General features: G+C 35.0%; 1 protein-coding gene across 1 annotated transcript in view; it reads left to right on the top strand.

Moving 5' to 3' along the window:
• PIP4P2 (phosphatidylinositol-4,5-bisphosphate 4-phosphatase 2) overlaps nucleotides 1-14,630 on the top strand; it is a 71,689-nt gene that overhangs the window by 31,333 nt on the left and 25,726 nt on the right. Inside the window, exons 3-4 of the mRNA XM_057736416.1 lie at nucleotides 4,800-4,906; nucleotides 5,955-6,078. Coding sequence (XP_057592399.1) covers nucleotides 4,800-4,906; nucleotides 5,955-6,078 — 231 coding nt within the window. The remainder of the gene's footprint in view (nucleotides 1-4,799; nucleotides 4,907-5,954; nucleotides 6,079-14,630) is intronic.

The raw sequence follows: 14,630 nt of genomic DNA, 5'->3' as shown, positions 1-14,630 counted from the left end.
CATTTATTCTGCTATTGATTCCTTCTAGTGTGTTTTTCATTTCAGTTATTGTATTCTTCAACTCTGTTTGGTTATTCTTTATATTTTCTAACTCTGTTAAAAACATAAGTTCTCGCTCTGTGCATCCATTCACTTCCTGAGTTCTTGGATCATCTTTACTATCATTACCCTGAATTCTTTCTTGCATAGTTTGCCTATCTCTACTTCACTTAGTTATTCTTCTGGGATTTTATCTTTTTTCCTTCTTCTGGAACATAGTCCCCTATCTTCCCATTTTGTCTAAAATTCTATTTGTATTTTTATGCATGTGGAAGTTTAGTTATGTTTCTCGACCTTGGATAAGTTGCCATCTTTAGGGGATGTCGTGTGTCCCAGTTGTATTGTCCCTTCTTGTCCCAGGGTAGATTCTGACCTGTGTTTGTAGACTCAGTTCTGCTGGCTGCTGGACTGTGGTTTCTTGCTTCTGGTATCTGCCCCTTGGTGGGTAAGCTGGTCTAGAGGCTTTTTCAGGCTTCCTGGTGGGAGGGGCTGGTGCCTCCCCACTGGTGGGTGGAGCTGGGTCTTGGCTTTCTGGTGGGCAGGGAAGTGTCGAGGGGTGTGACTTGAGGCAGCTGTGTGCTCAGGAAGTCTTTAGGTAGCCTATCTGCTGATGGGTGAGGCTGTGTTCCTGCCCTGTTGGTTGTTTGGCTTGGCCTGCAGGCTCTTGGGTGGGGCCATGTCTTGATGCCAAAATGTTGGCCTCCAGGAGAGCTCATGCTGGTGAATACCTCCCAGTAACACTGTCACCAGTGTCCTTGTCCCCAGAGTGAGCCACAGCTACCCACCCCCCCCCCCCCACCTCTCCAGAAGGCCCTTCAAAACCAGCAAGTAGGTCTTCCCCAAGCTCCTATGAAGTCATTACTTTTACCCTGGGTGCCAGTGCACACACTCCTCTGTGAGTGGAGTCTCTGTTTCTGCCACTCCTGTGGAGCTCCTGCAATCAAGTCCTGTTGGCCTTCAAAGCCAAATGGTGTGGGGACTCTTCCTCCTGATGCCAGATCCCCAGGCTGGGGAGCCTGATGTGGGCCTCAGAACTCTCACTCCTGTGGGAGAACCTCTGCATTATAGTTGTTCTCCAGTTTGTAGGCCACCCACTCAGAGGTGGGGGGCATGGAATTTTATTATACGAGGAGTGCACCCTTCCTACTGTCTTGTTGTGGTTCTTTTCTATGTCTTTAGATGCAGAATATCTGTTTCAGTAGGTTCCAGTCTTTTCTATTGATGGTTGTTGTTCAGCAGTTAGTTGTGATTTTGGTTTGCTCACAAGAGAGGTGAGCTGAAGGCCCTTCTACTCTGCCATCCTGTACAGGAATTGAAAAATTCTGCAGTTTTGCATGACACATATTTGTTGGTTATATAGTTAAGCGCACAAGCCCTAGAGTCAGACTGCTGGGGTTCAGATTCAGCTTCTTTCCTTTAACCTCTGTGTGATCGACAGATAATACCTCTATCTTCAAGGAATTTATACCTCTTCTTTCATCCTTAGTCTGGCTTCACTTGTGTATAAGGGCCTTGTGCAGAAGCCTTGCACCTAATGAATCAGATTAGTTTGAATTAGAGTTCCCAGCACAGGGCTGCTTCTGATATCAGGAATTTATGAGCCAGGCCATTGGCAGTTCTCCTTGAAATTTTGTTTTATAGAGGTGGCTTCTTTCTTTAAACTTAATAAACTAACCTCCGCTAGCTTTGAACTTTTCTTCTACAGTTTTTTCACTTCTTAGCCTTCATAGAATTGAATTGATTTAGGGCCTTGCCCTGGATTAAGCTTTGGCTTAAGGGAATGTTGTGGCTGGTTTGATCATCTATCCAAACCACTATAACTTTCTTTATACCAGCGATAAGACTTTTGCTTTCTTACCATTTGTATGTTCCCTGGAGTATCACTTTTAAATTCCGTCGAGAACTTTTCCTTTGCATTTCCAACTTGGCTGTTTTGTGCAAGAGATCTAGCTTTTGGCCTCTCTTGTCTTTGGACATGCCTTCCTCACTAGGTTTAATCATTTCTAGCTTTTGATTTAAAGTGAGGGATGAGTGGATCTTCTTTCACTTGAACACTTAGAGGCCATTGTAGGGTTATTAATTGGCTTAATTTCAATATTGTTGTGTCTTAGGAAATAGGAAGACCCAACGAGAGGGAGAGAGAAGGGATCATTAGGTGGAGCAGTCAGAACAGATACAACATTTATCAATTAAGTTTGCTGTTTTATATGGGCATGGTTTGTGGCACTCCAAAACAATCACAGTAGTAACATCAAAGATCACTGATCACAGATCAACATAACAAATATTATAATAATGAAAAAGATTCTGAAGTTGTGAGAATTACCAAAATTATGACAGAGATACAAGGTGAGCAAATGCTGTTTGAAAAAATGATGCTGATAGACTTGCTTGGTGCAAGATTGCCACAATTTGTAAAATAGTACAGTATCTGCAAAGCACAGTGAAGCACAGCACAATAAAATGAGGTATGCATGTATAAAAACAAATTTTAACATTTGCCAAACGCACATTTACTTAATGGTAAAATACGTATATAGAGAAATTAACCCAAATTGTGGTTCTTGATACTTTAGATTGTATAGGAATACATTCTGGATGTTTGTGAAGTTTAGCTCGTCAGATTCTATCTATAAAATAGTTTAATAAATTGCAGGTGGCTTATTGCTAACATATATATTTCTTCCAATGTTATTTACTTAAAATTTTTAAATCTTTTAAAAAAAGTGTTGCAGACTTACAGAAAATTAGAAAAATTATAGTACATAGTATAGAGAATTCCCATAAGGTAGGCCTCTTACCCACATTCTGCAAACATTATTTTGCCAAAGTAGCTTTCTCTTTCTAAATCAATAGTTTTTTCAGAACCCTCTTCTACCCTTAAACATTTTAGTGTGAATTTCCTAAAAAAAAAAGGAATTCACTTATACAATCACAGTAGAGTTATCAAATTCAGTAAATTAACATTGATGCAATACTGTTATCTAATCTTTTGACTTAATTCATCCAATCTTTTGCCCAATTGTTCCATTAAAAAAAAAATCTGTTCCAGGAGTCAGTTCAGAATTACATGTTGCTTTTGGTTATCATGTTTCTTTAATCTGCCTTAATCTGAAATTTAGTCTTTGTCTTCTCTTGCCTTAACAGTTTTGAAGAGTACAGGTAAGGTATTTTGTAGAATGTTCCTCATTTGGGTTTGTCTGATGTTCTCTTGTGATTAGATTCAGGTTATACATTTTTGGCAAGCATGCCACAGGAGTGGTATTATATTCCTCTCAGTGCATCATAGTTTATTTACATTAACAAGCTTAAATCCTAGTAATGAAAGGAGTGTTTTCTTTGGTGTTATTTATTCTAGCTTTTAAATTTACTATAAAGTTAAAGAAAAAAAGAAATGCTAGCATTAAGAGCTATAGTAAGTTTTTTTTAAGCTAAAGGATGTCATAAAATTAATCACTTCTTGTATTCTAGTGAGTAAAGTTTAAGAAAAATTCAAATTTGTGATATACTTCCGTTTCCCTACTATTCTTTTTGAGCTTGCTTTTCTCGGACATGTACAAGAACCCTCAGTGAATGTTTGCCCCTGGCCAGGCAGATAGATGACCTTGTCTTGTGAACTTTAAAGGGAAAACAACTCCAGGCCAATACAAACTAATTTTGAAATATGCCCTTTGTAATTAAATTGCTGCAGTCCCCCAAATTTTATAGAGCGTTTACTAACATTTGAGCTATTTAAAATCACATATGATTCATCGCTAATTATTAGAGAAATGCGAATTAAAACTACAATGAGGTGCCACCTCACACTGGTGAGAATGGCCATCATTAAAAAGTATACAAATAATAAATGCTAAAGAGGGTGTGGAGAAAAGGGAACCCTCCTACACTGTTGATGGGAATGTAAATTGGTGAGGCCACTATGGAAGACAGTATGGAGGTTCCTCAAAAAACTAAAAACAGAGTTGCCATATGATCCAGTAATCCCACTCTTGGGCATATACCCAGATAAGACTACAGTTTGAAAAGATACATGCACCCCTATGTTCACAGCAGCGCTATTTACAATAGCCAAGACATGGAAACAGCCTAAATGTCCGTTGACAGATGAATGGATAAAGAAGATATGGTATATATACACAATGGAATATAACTCTGCCATTGAAAAGAATGAAATAATGCCATTTGCAGCACTACGGATGCAACTAGAGATTATCATACTAAGTGAACTAATTGAGAAAGAGAAAGGCAAATACTATATGATATCCCTTATATGTGGAATCTAAAATACGATACAAATGAAACTATTTATGAAAAAGAAACAGACTCACAGACATAAAGAGCAGGTTTGTGGTTGACAAGGGGTAGGGGGATGGGGGAGGGAAGGATTGGGAGGTTGGGACTAGCAGATGCAAACTATTATATATAGGATGGTTAAACAACAAGGTCCTACTGTATGGCACAGGGAACTATATTCAATATCCTGTGATAAACCATAATGGAAAAGAATATGAAAACAAATATATATGTGTATAACCAAGTCACTTTTCTGTTCAGCAGAAATTAACACAACATTGTAAATCAACTATACTTCAATAAAATTAAAAAAAATCACTTATCATGCACTTTTCCTTAATCTGTACTTTGGTAACACTATGGGGAGCCTTAAATTTTAGGAATCATTTCCTTTTTATACACAGATGAGCTTTGGCAATCTGTACTTTGGTTATTTTGCTGTGTTTGTATTTTCTTCTCTTATCTAGCCAATCAAAAACCCCCCAACAGGGAAGAAGTATGTTAGATGCCCTTGTAATTGTCTCCTCATTTGTAAGGACACATCACGGCGAATAGGATGTCCAAGACCCAACTGGTAAGACATAAAGATTCATTCATTCATTCACTTGATCATTCAACAAGCACTTGTTAAAGATTCATTATATGGCGGTTTTATTCTAAACAGAGTCTTTGTCCTCAAAGTAATTATAGTACCTACAGTATTATTTTCTTTGTTAAAGGAATGACACTGCTGAGTTTGTAATTAATGGTTACAGGTATTTGTAAACTAATGTTCTTGAATGAGCAAAGAAAGTTTTCTTGATGTTATGTAACTACTTAACAGATGGTAATACATGACTCATATTTAATTAAAAATGACCAATTAGTTTATCTTTGATATATTTCATCTTAACTTGGAAGTGTGTTAGTAATCATTGTGCACTTTACCATGTGTTATTACACTAGTCTTTGCTGAGTATAATCTATGCAATAAATTCTGTAGTTATTTTCCCCTGCCAAGTGCCATGTGGAAGTGTGCAGATAGGAGTATATCAAACCTTAACTGTGTTTTGTTTCTGTGATTTCTGTCTTTTTGACCATTATGTGAGTCATTTCAACCCCATCTGATGGTAACCTGGAAAAAAGAGAGGAAAGGACCCTACCGTTTTCCTTTCTGTCCAACTCTGATTAAATAGACATTAAGGAGTACTAATCTACCCAGAGGAATTTGATTGTGACTCAGCACTTTGGTAGCTTCATGGCACACATATATATGTTAATGTAGAATATTTTAACTTATGTAGTCTTTTACCAAGCTCAAGTTATCTTCCAAAATAAGACGATAAGATAAGACAAGATAAAGAATGATATGATTTGAACTTATAAGAACTTGGAAACAGCAGTTAAATGTTCCAAGGTGATTTGATTAGGTCCAATTCCATCTCATTTTCTTGCTTTTGAAATATTGACTATCGCTATTTTCTGTGATTTTGGCCCTAAAGTCTGACATTTAATTCACTTAACTTATAAAACAAGTATCACCTGTTTTCAATGCTATATTCCATGCTTTTGGCCCCATATTGTAGGTTTCACCCTCAGTCCATTTATGGGATAATCAAGTTGTTTCTTTTCTCTTTCCACAGTAGACGCATAATTAATCTTGGCCCAGTAATGCTTATTTCTGAAGAACAGCCAGCTCAACCTGCATTGCCAGTTCAGCCAGAAGGTACAAGGGTCGTGTGTGGGCACTGTGGAAACACGTTCTTGGTACGTAAAAAGACGTTAGTTGCAGGGACATCAATCTGTAAATTTGGCCATGATCACACAAATTTAACCACTGCTCATAGTCTTATAGTTTTGTCCAAGTGCAAATTGATCAAACGTTAAAATAGAGCCTTTTTTAGAAAGACAGTTAATCAGAGCTGCAGCTAGGATGTATTGCATTGTTTGTGAATTACATATAAGGTGCATCCTCTGATTCATTTGCAAAGAGGGCCTCTCTGGATAGGCTAATAACAAACAAGAACCCTGTCCTCCAGGCAGAGCAACTTTGGATATCTTGGTTTAGTGAGCAGCTGAATCTGCCTCCTACCCTCACCTCTTCAGCAGAGCACAAAATACATAGTCTCGTGCAGTGGCCTTGCTTCACGGTTCTAGATTCAAGAAATATTCTCGTTATAATTTATCAAAAATTTTCTGATTTTTAAATATGAAACTTGGAGTAAAGGGAATTAACCCTGGTATCTGTAATTTGATAAACCATTGGATAAAAAATAAGAAAGTGTAAGTAGTTTGACATGAACAAAAGTTATAGGAGTTCCTGTTTTACTACTTTTAACTTTAACCCTAAAGTTGATTTTAAAAAGTTAATTTCATAGTGACTTACTCCATCAGGTTTTCTTTTGCTATTTAACCTTCAAAGGAGACAAAAGATTTTCCTTAGAACCTAATTACTAAAGGAACCTACCAGAGTGTAGGCATGGGGAGAGCTGAGGTTGCAGTGGGATGAACAAGACCTGCTGTCACTAAGCTACACTAAGCTTAAGAAAGTGTCGATTATTTGCTCTTTGTTCCTTCTAATTTTTATTTTTGATAAAATAATCCATGTATAATAATTTCAGATGTCAAATAGGACTATAAAGATTATAGGGTAAATGGTGGTCATCTCTTTATCTAACACAATCCCAATTTTCATCCCCCAAATACTTTTAACTCCTTCAGCTGCTCTTCTGGTATGTACTTCCATGTGTTTAAATTGTTTGCTTATATTTTTCTTTTTGATTAAGCAGTTTTAGATATTACCTATTACTTTGTAAAATGCAGGTTGAAGATTTCGCACTCTAACTATCCCTGCCTGCACTCATAGTCCTTTCTCTACTTTCATACTCCCAGTAAATATTTTATTCAATTAATACTTAGTGTTTACATTTTTTATGATTAGGTAAATTATGTTCACAGTTGAGCCAAGTAATATATTACATTTCTTTCCTGTATGGTTCTTAAATTTTTCTTGGACTTATTAATAATTGCCTCTCTCTCTTTTGGATTTGTTTAATTTTTTATGTACAAATCATTATTTCTTCCCATATTCTTTTATAGAACTGTATAAAATTCTTGTCAGTTTAGTCAAACAGCTCAGGGACTCTATGATTTAGACTTCCTGCTACACAGCTGTCATCCTGTGACTTCCCTTCACCTTATTCTAGGAATTCCTATTATCTCTTTCCTGTGTTGGATCTTATGCCATCCTTACAGTTCTTGGTTTGTTCCTTTAATTTGTTGGAGCACATCCTCTCTTAGCTTTCTGAGAAAAGATGCAGGGAAATAAATTTGAGTGCTTTTACTTCTTAAACAGTTGATGGGAAGGTCAACTGCTGTTCCAACTCCTGACCCTTTCTAGGTGACCTATTTTTCCCTCTTTCTTTTCTCTTATTTTCCTCTTTCCTCTTTCATTTCTCCAAGGTTCTGAAATTGTATTAGAATGTGCTTTATGGAGGATCTTTTTGAACTCATTGTCTGGGTACTCGGTGGACTGTTTCATAGTCCACTCCATTTTCTTTCTTCCATCTTTCTACAACTCCTGAGATTAGATCACCTGAAATTAGATCACTCTCTCTCATTTTTTTTTTTTTTTGGCTTTTTCTTTCACTTACAGGAACAGTTCCTCAACTATGTCTTCTAAACTGAATTAAACATTCTAATTTCAGATGATAGGAATTAATTGTTAATTTCTAAGAGTTCTCCTGTGTTCTCTGATTAATTTTTCTTTTTTTCTAAATAGCATTCTCTTCTTTATGGCATCTTTCTGAAGCTACTGTTTATATTTTTTTGAGGTATTCTTCTTCTTTATGCTTTGTCTCTGTTTCCTCTCCACTGTTTCTATTTGTTTTTCATTTCTGATAGAGGTTTTAATGAGAAGCTCATTTGTATTTGAGGGTAAGTTACTGATTGGAATCTCTAAGTATGCAGCAGGAGCTAAACATTTTCCCCTTTCTCCTTCCTTCCTTCCTTCCCTCCCTCCTCCTTTTTTTCCTTTCTTCTTTTCTCCTCCTCCTCCTTATTTTTCTTCTTTCTCTTCCTCTTCTCCTTCTTCTCTTTTCTTGAAAAACTGCCAACTATCAGTATCAATAAATCTTTTTTTTAGGGTAGGTTTCTCTGGGGAATAATCCTGTGATCTCTTGTAAGACTTATACCTGGGAGACAGCATTCTAGAAGCTAAGAAAGGATAAAGGATGAAGGTCTCATCTACTGTTCAGACTGTAGACTTTAACTTCTTTGTTTTTAGAATGGTGTTTATTCTTGCCTTCTTCTGTGCCTAGTGTTCCTAAGTTCCCAGGCTTTCTAGTTCAGTTTCTTTGAGAGAATAAATAACTCTTATCTTGCATATGTTGGGGAGGGAGGGGTTTTTAGTTTTGTGATATGGAGGTAAGAATCTAGAATTGATACTTATGTTTTTATCACTATCCTTAACTCCCACCTTTGAAAGTACCTTGTAGCTCCAAGGTCTGAACTGTTTTGTAGCTCTTCAGTTGAATCAGCCTGCTTTTCATTGGATATCTCTCTGTAGGAAATCAGGTTTCAGCATTCCTTTCAGTAAGTTAGTTATTAAGTCTCTATCAGCTTTCCATTGTCAAAAAATTCAAGGTCATTTCTCCTTGGATTCTGTTTGTCCTTATGGTATTATACATTTGTAAATACAATTTACTATCATTTTAGTCAGGTTTGAGAAAGGAAATAGAAATGCATGCATTTGTCCAATTTATTACATTTAACCAGAATTTCTAGGATTTTTCTGATCTACACTAGGATAAGATAAAACTTCTTTCTTGCATTTATATTTTATTGATTGAATCGGTGACCAAGTACATAAATTAGGGTATATATTTGGTGGAGATAGTGGAAAAGATTTATTTTTTAAAAATCACTATTGATTACTTCCTCTGTAGGTATTGATACATATCAAGTGAATTGACTAAATTAAATATAAATAAAATATATTTACTATCCTTTTCTTTCTTATATGCAAGCAAATTTATTTTGAAATACCATTTAAAAATCTTCAAAACAGATTTTTTCAACTTACTTTAGTGAGTTCCCTTGCACAATTACCTTCATTTGCATTTTTTTCCAGTTATGTTTCATATTCCAAACCCTTGACATGGATAATCCTTATAAGCCACATTATAAGTAAGCTGATTTCATTTGTTCAAAAACGTATATTGAATGTGTACCAGACACTGGGCTACATGCTGGGGAAACAGGAAGGTGCAGTCCCTGCCATCATGGGATTTTTCCAATCTAATAGGAGGAGAAAGACAAATAGCACAAGAATTATATGAAATCTAGTTAGGCTAAAGCAGGGAAATATAGAGTGTTCTTAGGAAGTGATGTTATCCTAAGAGTAAAGAAAAATTAAAGCAGAGCTTTATAATTAATTTTGTGTATATGGATTCTATGTATATAATAGATTGCATATGGGCAAGCCTAACGAAACACAAGACCAGATATTTAGGTTTTATTATTCAAAAGTGATGATGATGGTCATGAATACCATAAAGAATTTAAGAGAGAATTGGCCATACTGATGTTAGGGTAGATAAGGGAATGAAGAAGAAAATAAAATTAAAGACAACTGTTACAAAGGTTTATATTTAATTTTTTGAAATCATTTGGCAGTGAATTCTAGAGAATGATCCAAGTTGAGAGGTTAGATAGATGTGTGTGACATGGCTTTTACTAAAATTTATGCATTTAGGTATTTTCCCCACAGAATAAAATTACTAAAGTAATATGCAAGTCAGAAATGAACTTCTAAAGGTAAGCTCGTTCTTACTTAATATTCAGTGCAGACACATGAATCATATTAGCATAGTAACTATGATTTAAAAACTTTGTCTTCGGCAGGAAAGGGCATTTTGGATTAACATATGATATTTAAAGTTGATTTCAAAATTCCCAGAAAACAAAGTTTTTGGTGATTAGGAGAACACAGTACATACCTTTAAGATGGCTATTATCTTTGAGAGTTTTAGACTTATGAGAGATACTGAGTATTACAAAGAATAAACAGACCCGGAAACTCTTAATTCTGACTTGAGACCTTCACCTTATTCTTATTATTATGCTGATCCAAGTAATCTTATATCCTTTGTAGTATTCTTTGCCCTTCAAGTTTTTACCTAATAGGATAATTCATCTACTTGTTCTATACCTTGTTTCGGCCTTGGCTTATAAGGCCCAAAAGTAATTGAGACAAGTTACAAAGTCAAATAGCATTGAAAAGTAAAATATGAAAAGATTGAGGAGAATGAAAAATAGGGCAGAAATATGATGAAGTCATAGGTAAGAATATAAATATGCATGATATTTAATCCTGTGCAGTTAAAATTTGACTGAATTTGAGCTGTGAGCCTTCTATGGTCAATGAAAAGAGGAAAACATGATCTATTACAAGATATTTGTGAAGTTTTCTTAAAAGTTCACTAGGAGCTTTTACTGGAATACTGAGACCTAAGAATTATTCCCTTGAATCAAGATAAAAGAACAGTATAATGGACTGTGTGCTCAATGATCTTCATTTATAGTAACATAATACAATGTAATATAATATTACTGTTATAATGCTAAAATTAAATTTACTAGGAATTCACAGTATTCACAGTATTCGTTTAACATCATGGCCGGAACCATGGATAATGTTGAGAAAAGCTAGATTTGTGTTTTCCAAAGTATATTCATTAGAATACTCATTTTATAGGATAATAATGTGTCATGTGAGTAAAGAGTTCCAGGATAACTGGGAATTGCTAGGATAAAAAAATTAAGCAGAATTTTTTATAGGTATATTCTTTAGCACTTTTATTACGTAATATGTTAAAATAATAATTAAATAATATTAAATTACTAAATAATAATTTAATAATTATAATTTAATTACTTAAATTCTTTTTTTAAGAACTTTTATTGAGATATAATTGACATACAATAAACTGCATATATTTAAAGTATACAGTTTGATTTTTTTTTCTTATTAGTAATGTGTATATGGCAATCCCAATCTCCCAGTTCATCCTACCCCAACCCCCCCTGCATTCCCCCCTTGGTGTCCATATGTTTGTTCTCTACATCTGTGTCTCTGTTTCTGCCTTGCAAACTGGTTGATCTGTACCATTTTCCTAGATTCTACATATATGCGTTGATATATGATATTTGTTTTTCTTTCTGACTTACTTCACTCTGTATGACAGTCTCTAGGTCCATCCATGTCTCTACAGATGACCCAGTTTCATTCCTTTTTATGGCTGAGTAATATTCCATTGTATATATGTAACATTTATCAATTTCTTATAATAAGTCAGTAAATAATGTTAAAATCCAAGAGGAAGTTTTATGTAGTATGTGTATTTTAAAATATCCAATTTCAAGAGGATTGTCTAGCCAGACCAATGTTTTGGGGGACATTGTTTAGAAAATAATTTTCCAGAAGAATAAAGGTAATACAAGCTAGTCGTCCATGAATGTAAAGAAGTTTTTTAGGACAACTGAACAGCAGAGAATTTAATACTGAACCTATATGAGGCAGGTGTTCTCTGTTGCTGATGAAGGCAGGTCCACATGCTGTGTAGGGCTGGCATTTTCCAATAAAATCTAACACAACCTGCGGTATGTGCCTGAATCATAGATGGTGGTTCAGACTTTGCTTTGAAATGCCCCAATGTAGTACCTTCAGGCAGGTTCAGATTTTCTTCACTTGTTCATAGGGTTCTATGGTTTGGTGGCTTAGCAGAGAGTGACAACATTAATTTGAACATACTTTAAAGTAATGATACCAGTTGCGTATTGTATCCATTAAAAAATAAAATCTAGTAGGGTACTATCAAATGACTAGTTTTTAGCAGTGTAACTTACTTATGTGCCTTCTAAGATAGATTTTAAAAATATACCTTGGGGTAACTAAGTTTATCTGTTACATAGAATAGTTAGAAATAAGCCAAATATTGGAAGACCTCTACTAAAAATAATTGGGGTTTAGAGAAGTTGCTTTCAATCTTTCTGATATAAAATATCTATTTTTCACAATAACCAAAACATGGAAGCAATGCAAATATCTACAGTGGATAAAAAAGATGTGGTGTAATAATGTTTATTGCAGCACTATTTACAATAGCCAGGACATGGAAGCAACCGAAATGCCCATCAACAAATGAATGGATAAAGAAGATGTGGCATATATACACAATGGAATATTACTCAGCTATAAAAAGGGATGAGATGGAGCTATATGTAATGAGGTGGATAGAACTACAATCTGTCATACAGAGTGAAGTAAGTCAGAAAGAGAAGGACAAATATTGTATGCTAACTCACATATACGGAATCTAAAAATGGTACTGATGAACTCAGTGACAAGAACAAGGATGCAGATACAGAGAATGGACTGGAGAACTCGAGGTATGGGGGGGGCGGGGGGTTTAGGGGAAGCTGAGACAAAGCGAGAGAGTAGCACAGACATATATATACTACCAACTGTAAAATAGATAGTCAGTGGGAAGTTGTTGTATAACAAAGGGAGTCCAACTCAAGGATGGAAGATGCCTTAGAGGACTGGGGTGGGGAGGGTGGGGGGGACTCGAGGGGGGGGAGTCAAGGAAGGGAGGGAATATGGGGATATGTGTATAAAAACAGATGATTGAACTTGGTGTACCCCCCCCAAAAAAAAAAAAAAAAAGATGTGGTGTACACACACACACACACACACACACACACACACACACACACAATGGAATATTATTCAGCCATGAAAAAGGAGGATATCCTGCCATTTGTGACAACACAGAGGGACCTTGAGCAGATTTTGCTAAGTGAGATGAGTCAGACAGAGAAAGACAAGTACTGTATGATATCCCTTACACTAGAATCAAAAAAAAAAAAAAAAAAAATCAAACCTGTAAAAAACAGGAAAATGGTGGTCACTGGAGAATGGGAGGTGGGGGATAAGATTGATATTACAAACTTATAACAAGTAGTAAATAAGTCATAGGGATCTAATGTATAGTATAATGAATATAAACAATAATATTGTGCTATAGTTCTGTAATTGATAAATATCACTGCAACAGCCATGTTACCACGTTACAGTATAAAATGTATCAAAGTGGTAGACTACACCTTAAATTTGTACAATGTTACATATCAAATTTATTCAATTAAAAAACAGGAAAAATTAGATTTTTTTCTATTGGCACTTCAAGGTCTGGCAATAAAACTTTAAGAGTGCAGAGGCTGCATTTTCGATAAGGGAGTAGTAGTAAATCCTTTCAAAAGCACAGGTATTTGCATTCATTCAAACAGATTATGAGAAAATTATTTCCAATAATGTTTTTCTATTCTTAGTTTGCTACATTTAAATGAGTACTTGTAGATAACAACAAAACCAGATGTGTTAGGTTGCTGGCTATATAACATTAATTATACATTAGAGTCTTAGTTGTTTGTCAGTAATAATTGAATTTATCATACATAATCTCTGCTAAAATGATAAAATTGGATTAACCTCCTGTAGGTTGGTCATCTAACATTCTAGATTTTCTATGCCAATGTGCTAGCCTTCAGGCTTGGATTTTGAGTTACTGTCCTCTTAAGGATTTCATAATTGCTTCCTCAGCCACTTTGCTTCTTTACAATGAAAAACTTAAATTTTGTTATTTATAAATAAAATTTGAAATGACATTACAAGTTCAACAACTATCTTAAAACTAATTAGAAAAATGTAAAAAAGTACTTAGTAAGATTTCTGTATTCTTCACTTCTTAATGTTCTATGCCATTTTCTGTAGAAATCTATGTAAATCTCTGTTTAGCACACTAATTTAAGCATTTTTACTATTAAGAATAAGCTTTGAAATAAATTAACTTGCTGTAAAATAAGTAATGAGAGAAAGAGTTAATGCTGCTTGAAAAAAATGTAGCCTTGGTTTGGCCTTCTCAGATATTGAAAAATAATTATTGTGAAAAGAGTGAACATTCATGTAAAGTTTCATTTCTAGTGTATTTACCTTGGGACTCTATATTCCTACTGTGATTGAGAGAGATTATTTCAAGGTTAAGTAGCTTTCAGGAGGTTTGAAATAAAAATGAAGAAAAAGAAGTCCAAACAAGCTCAGATTTATTTGTTCTTCTTTAAAAGCTAATCACTGAGAAATTAAAAAGAATAAAAGTCATGTATCAGATACTTTCTGAAAGTTATCTTCCATTATGTGGAAAACATTTGAATATGCATAACTTACTGAAGCCCTACTATAGCTAGAACTTGAGAGTTAT

Source organism: Hippopotamus amphibius, chromosome 5 (genome assembly GCF_030028045.1).
Source record: "Hippopotamus amphibius kiboko isolate mHipAmp2 chromosome 5, mHipAmp2.hap2, whole genome shotgun sequence".
NCBI classification, from domain to species: domain Eukaryota; kingdom Metazoa; phylum Chordata; class Mammalia; order Artiodactyla; family Hippopotamidae; genus Hippopotamus; species Hippopotamus amphibius.
This window is presented reverse-complemented; position numbering and strand designations above follow the sequence as displayed.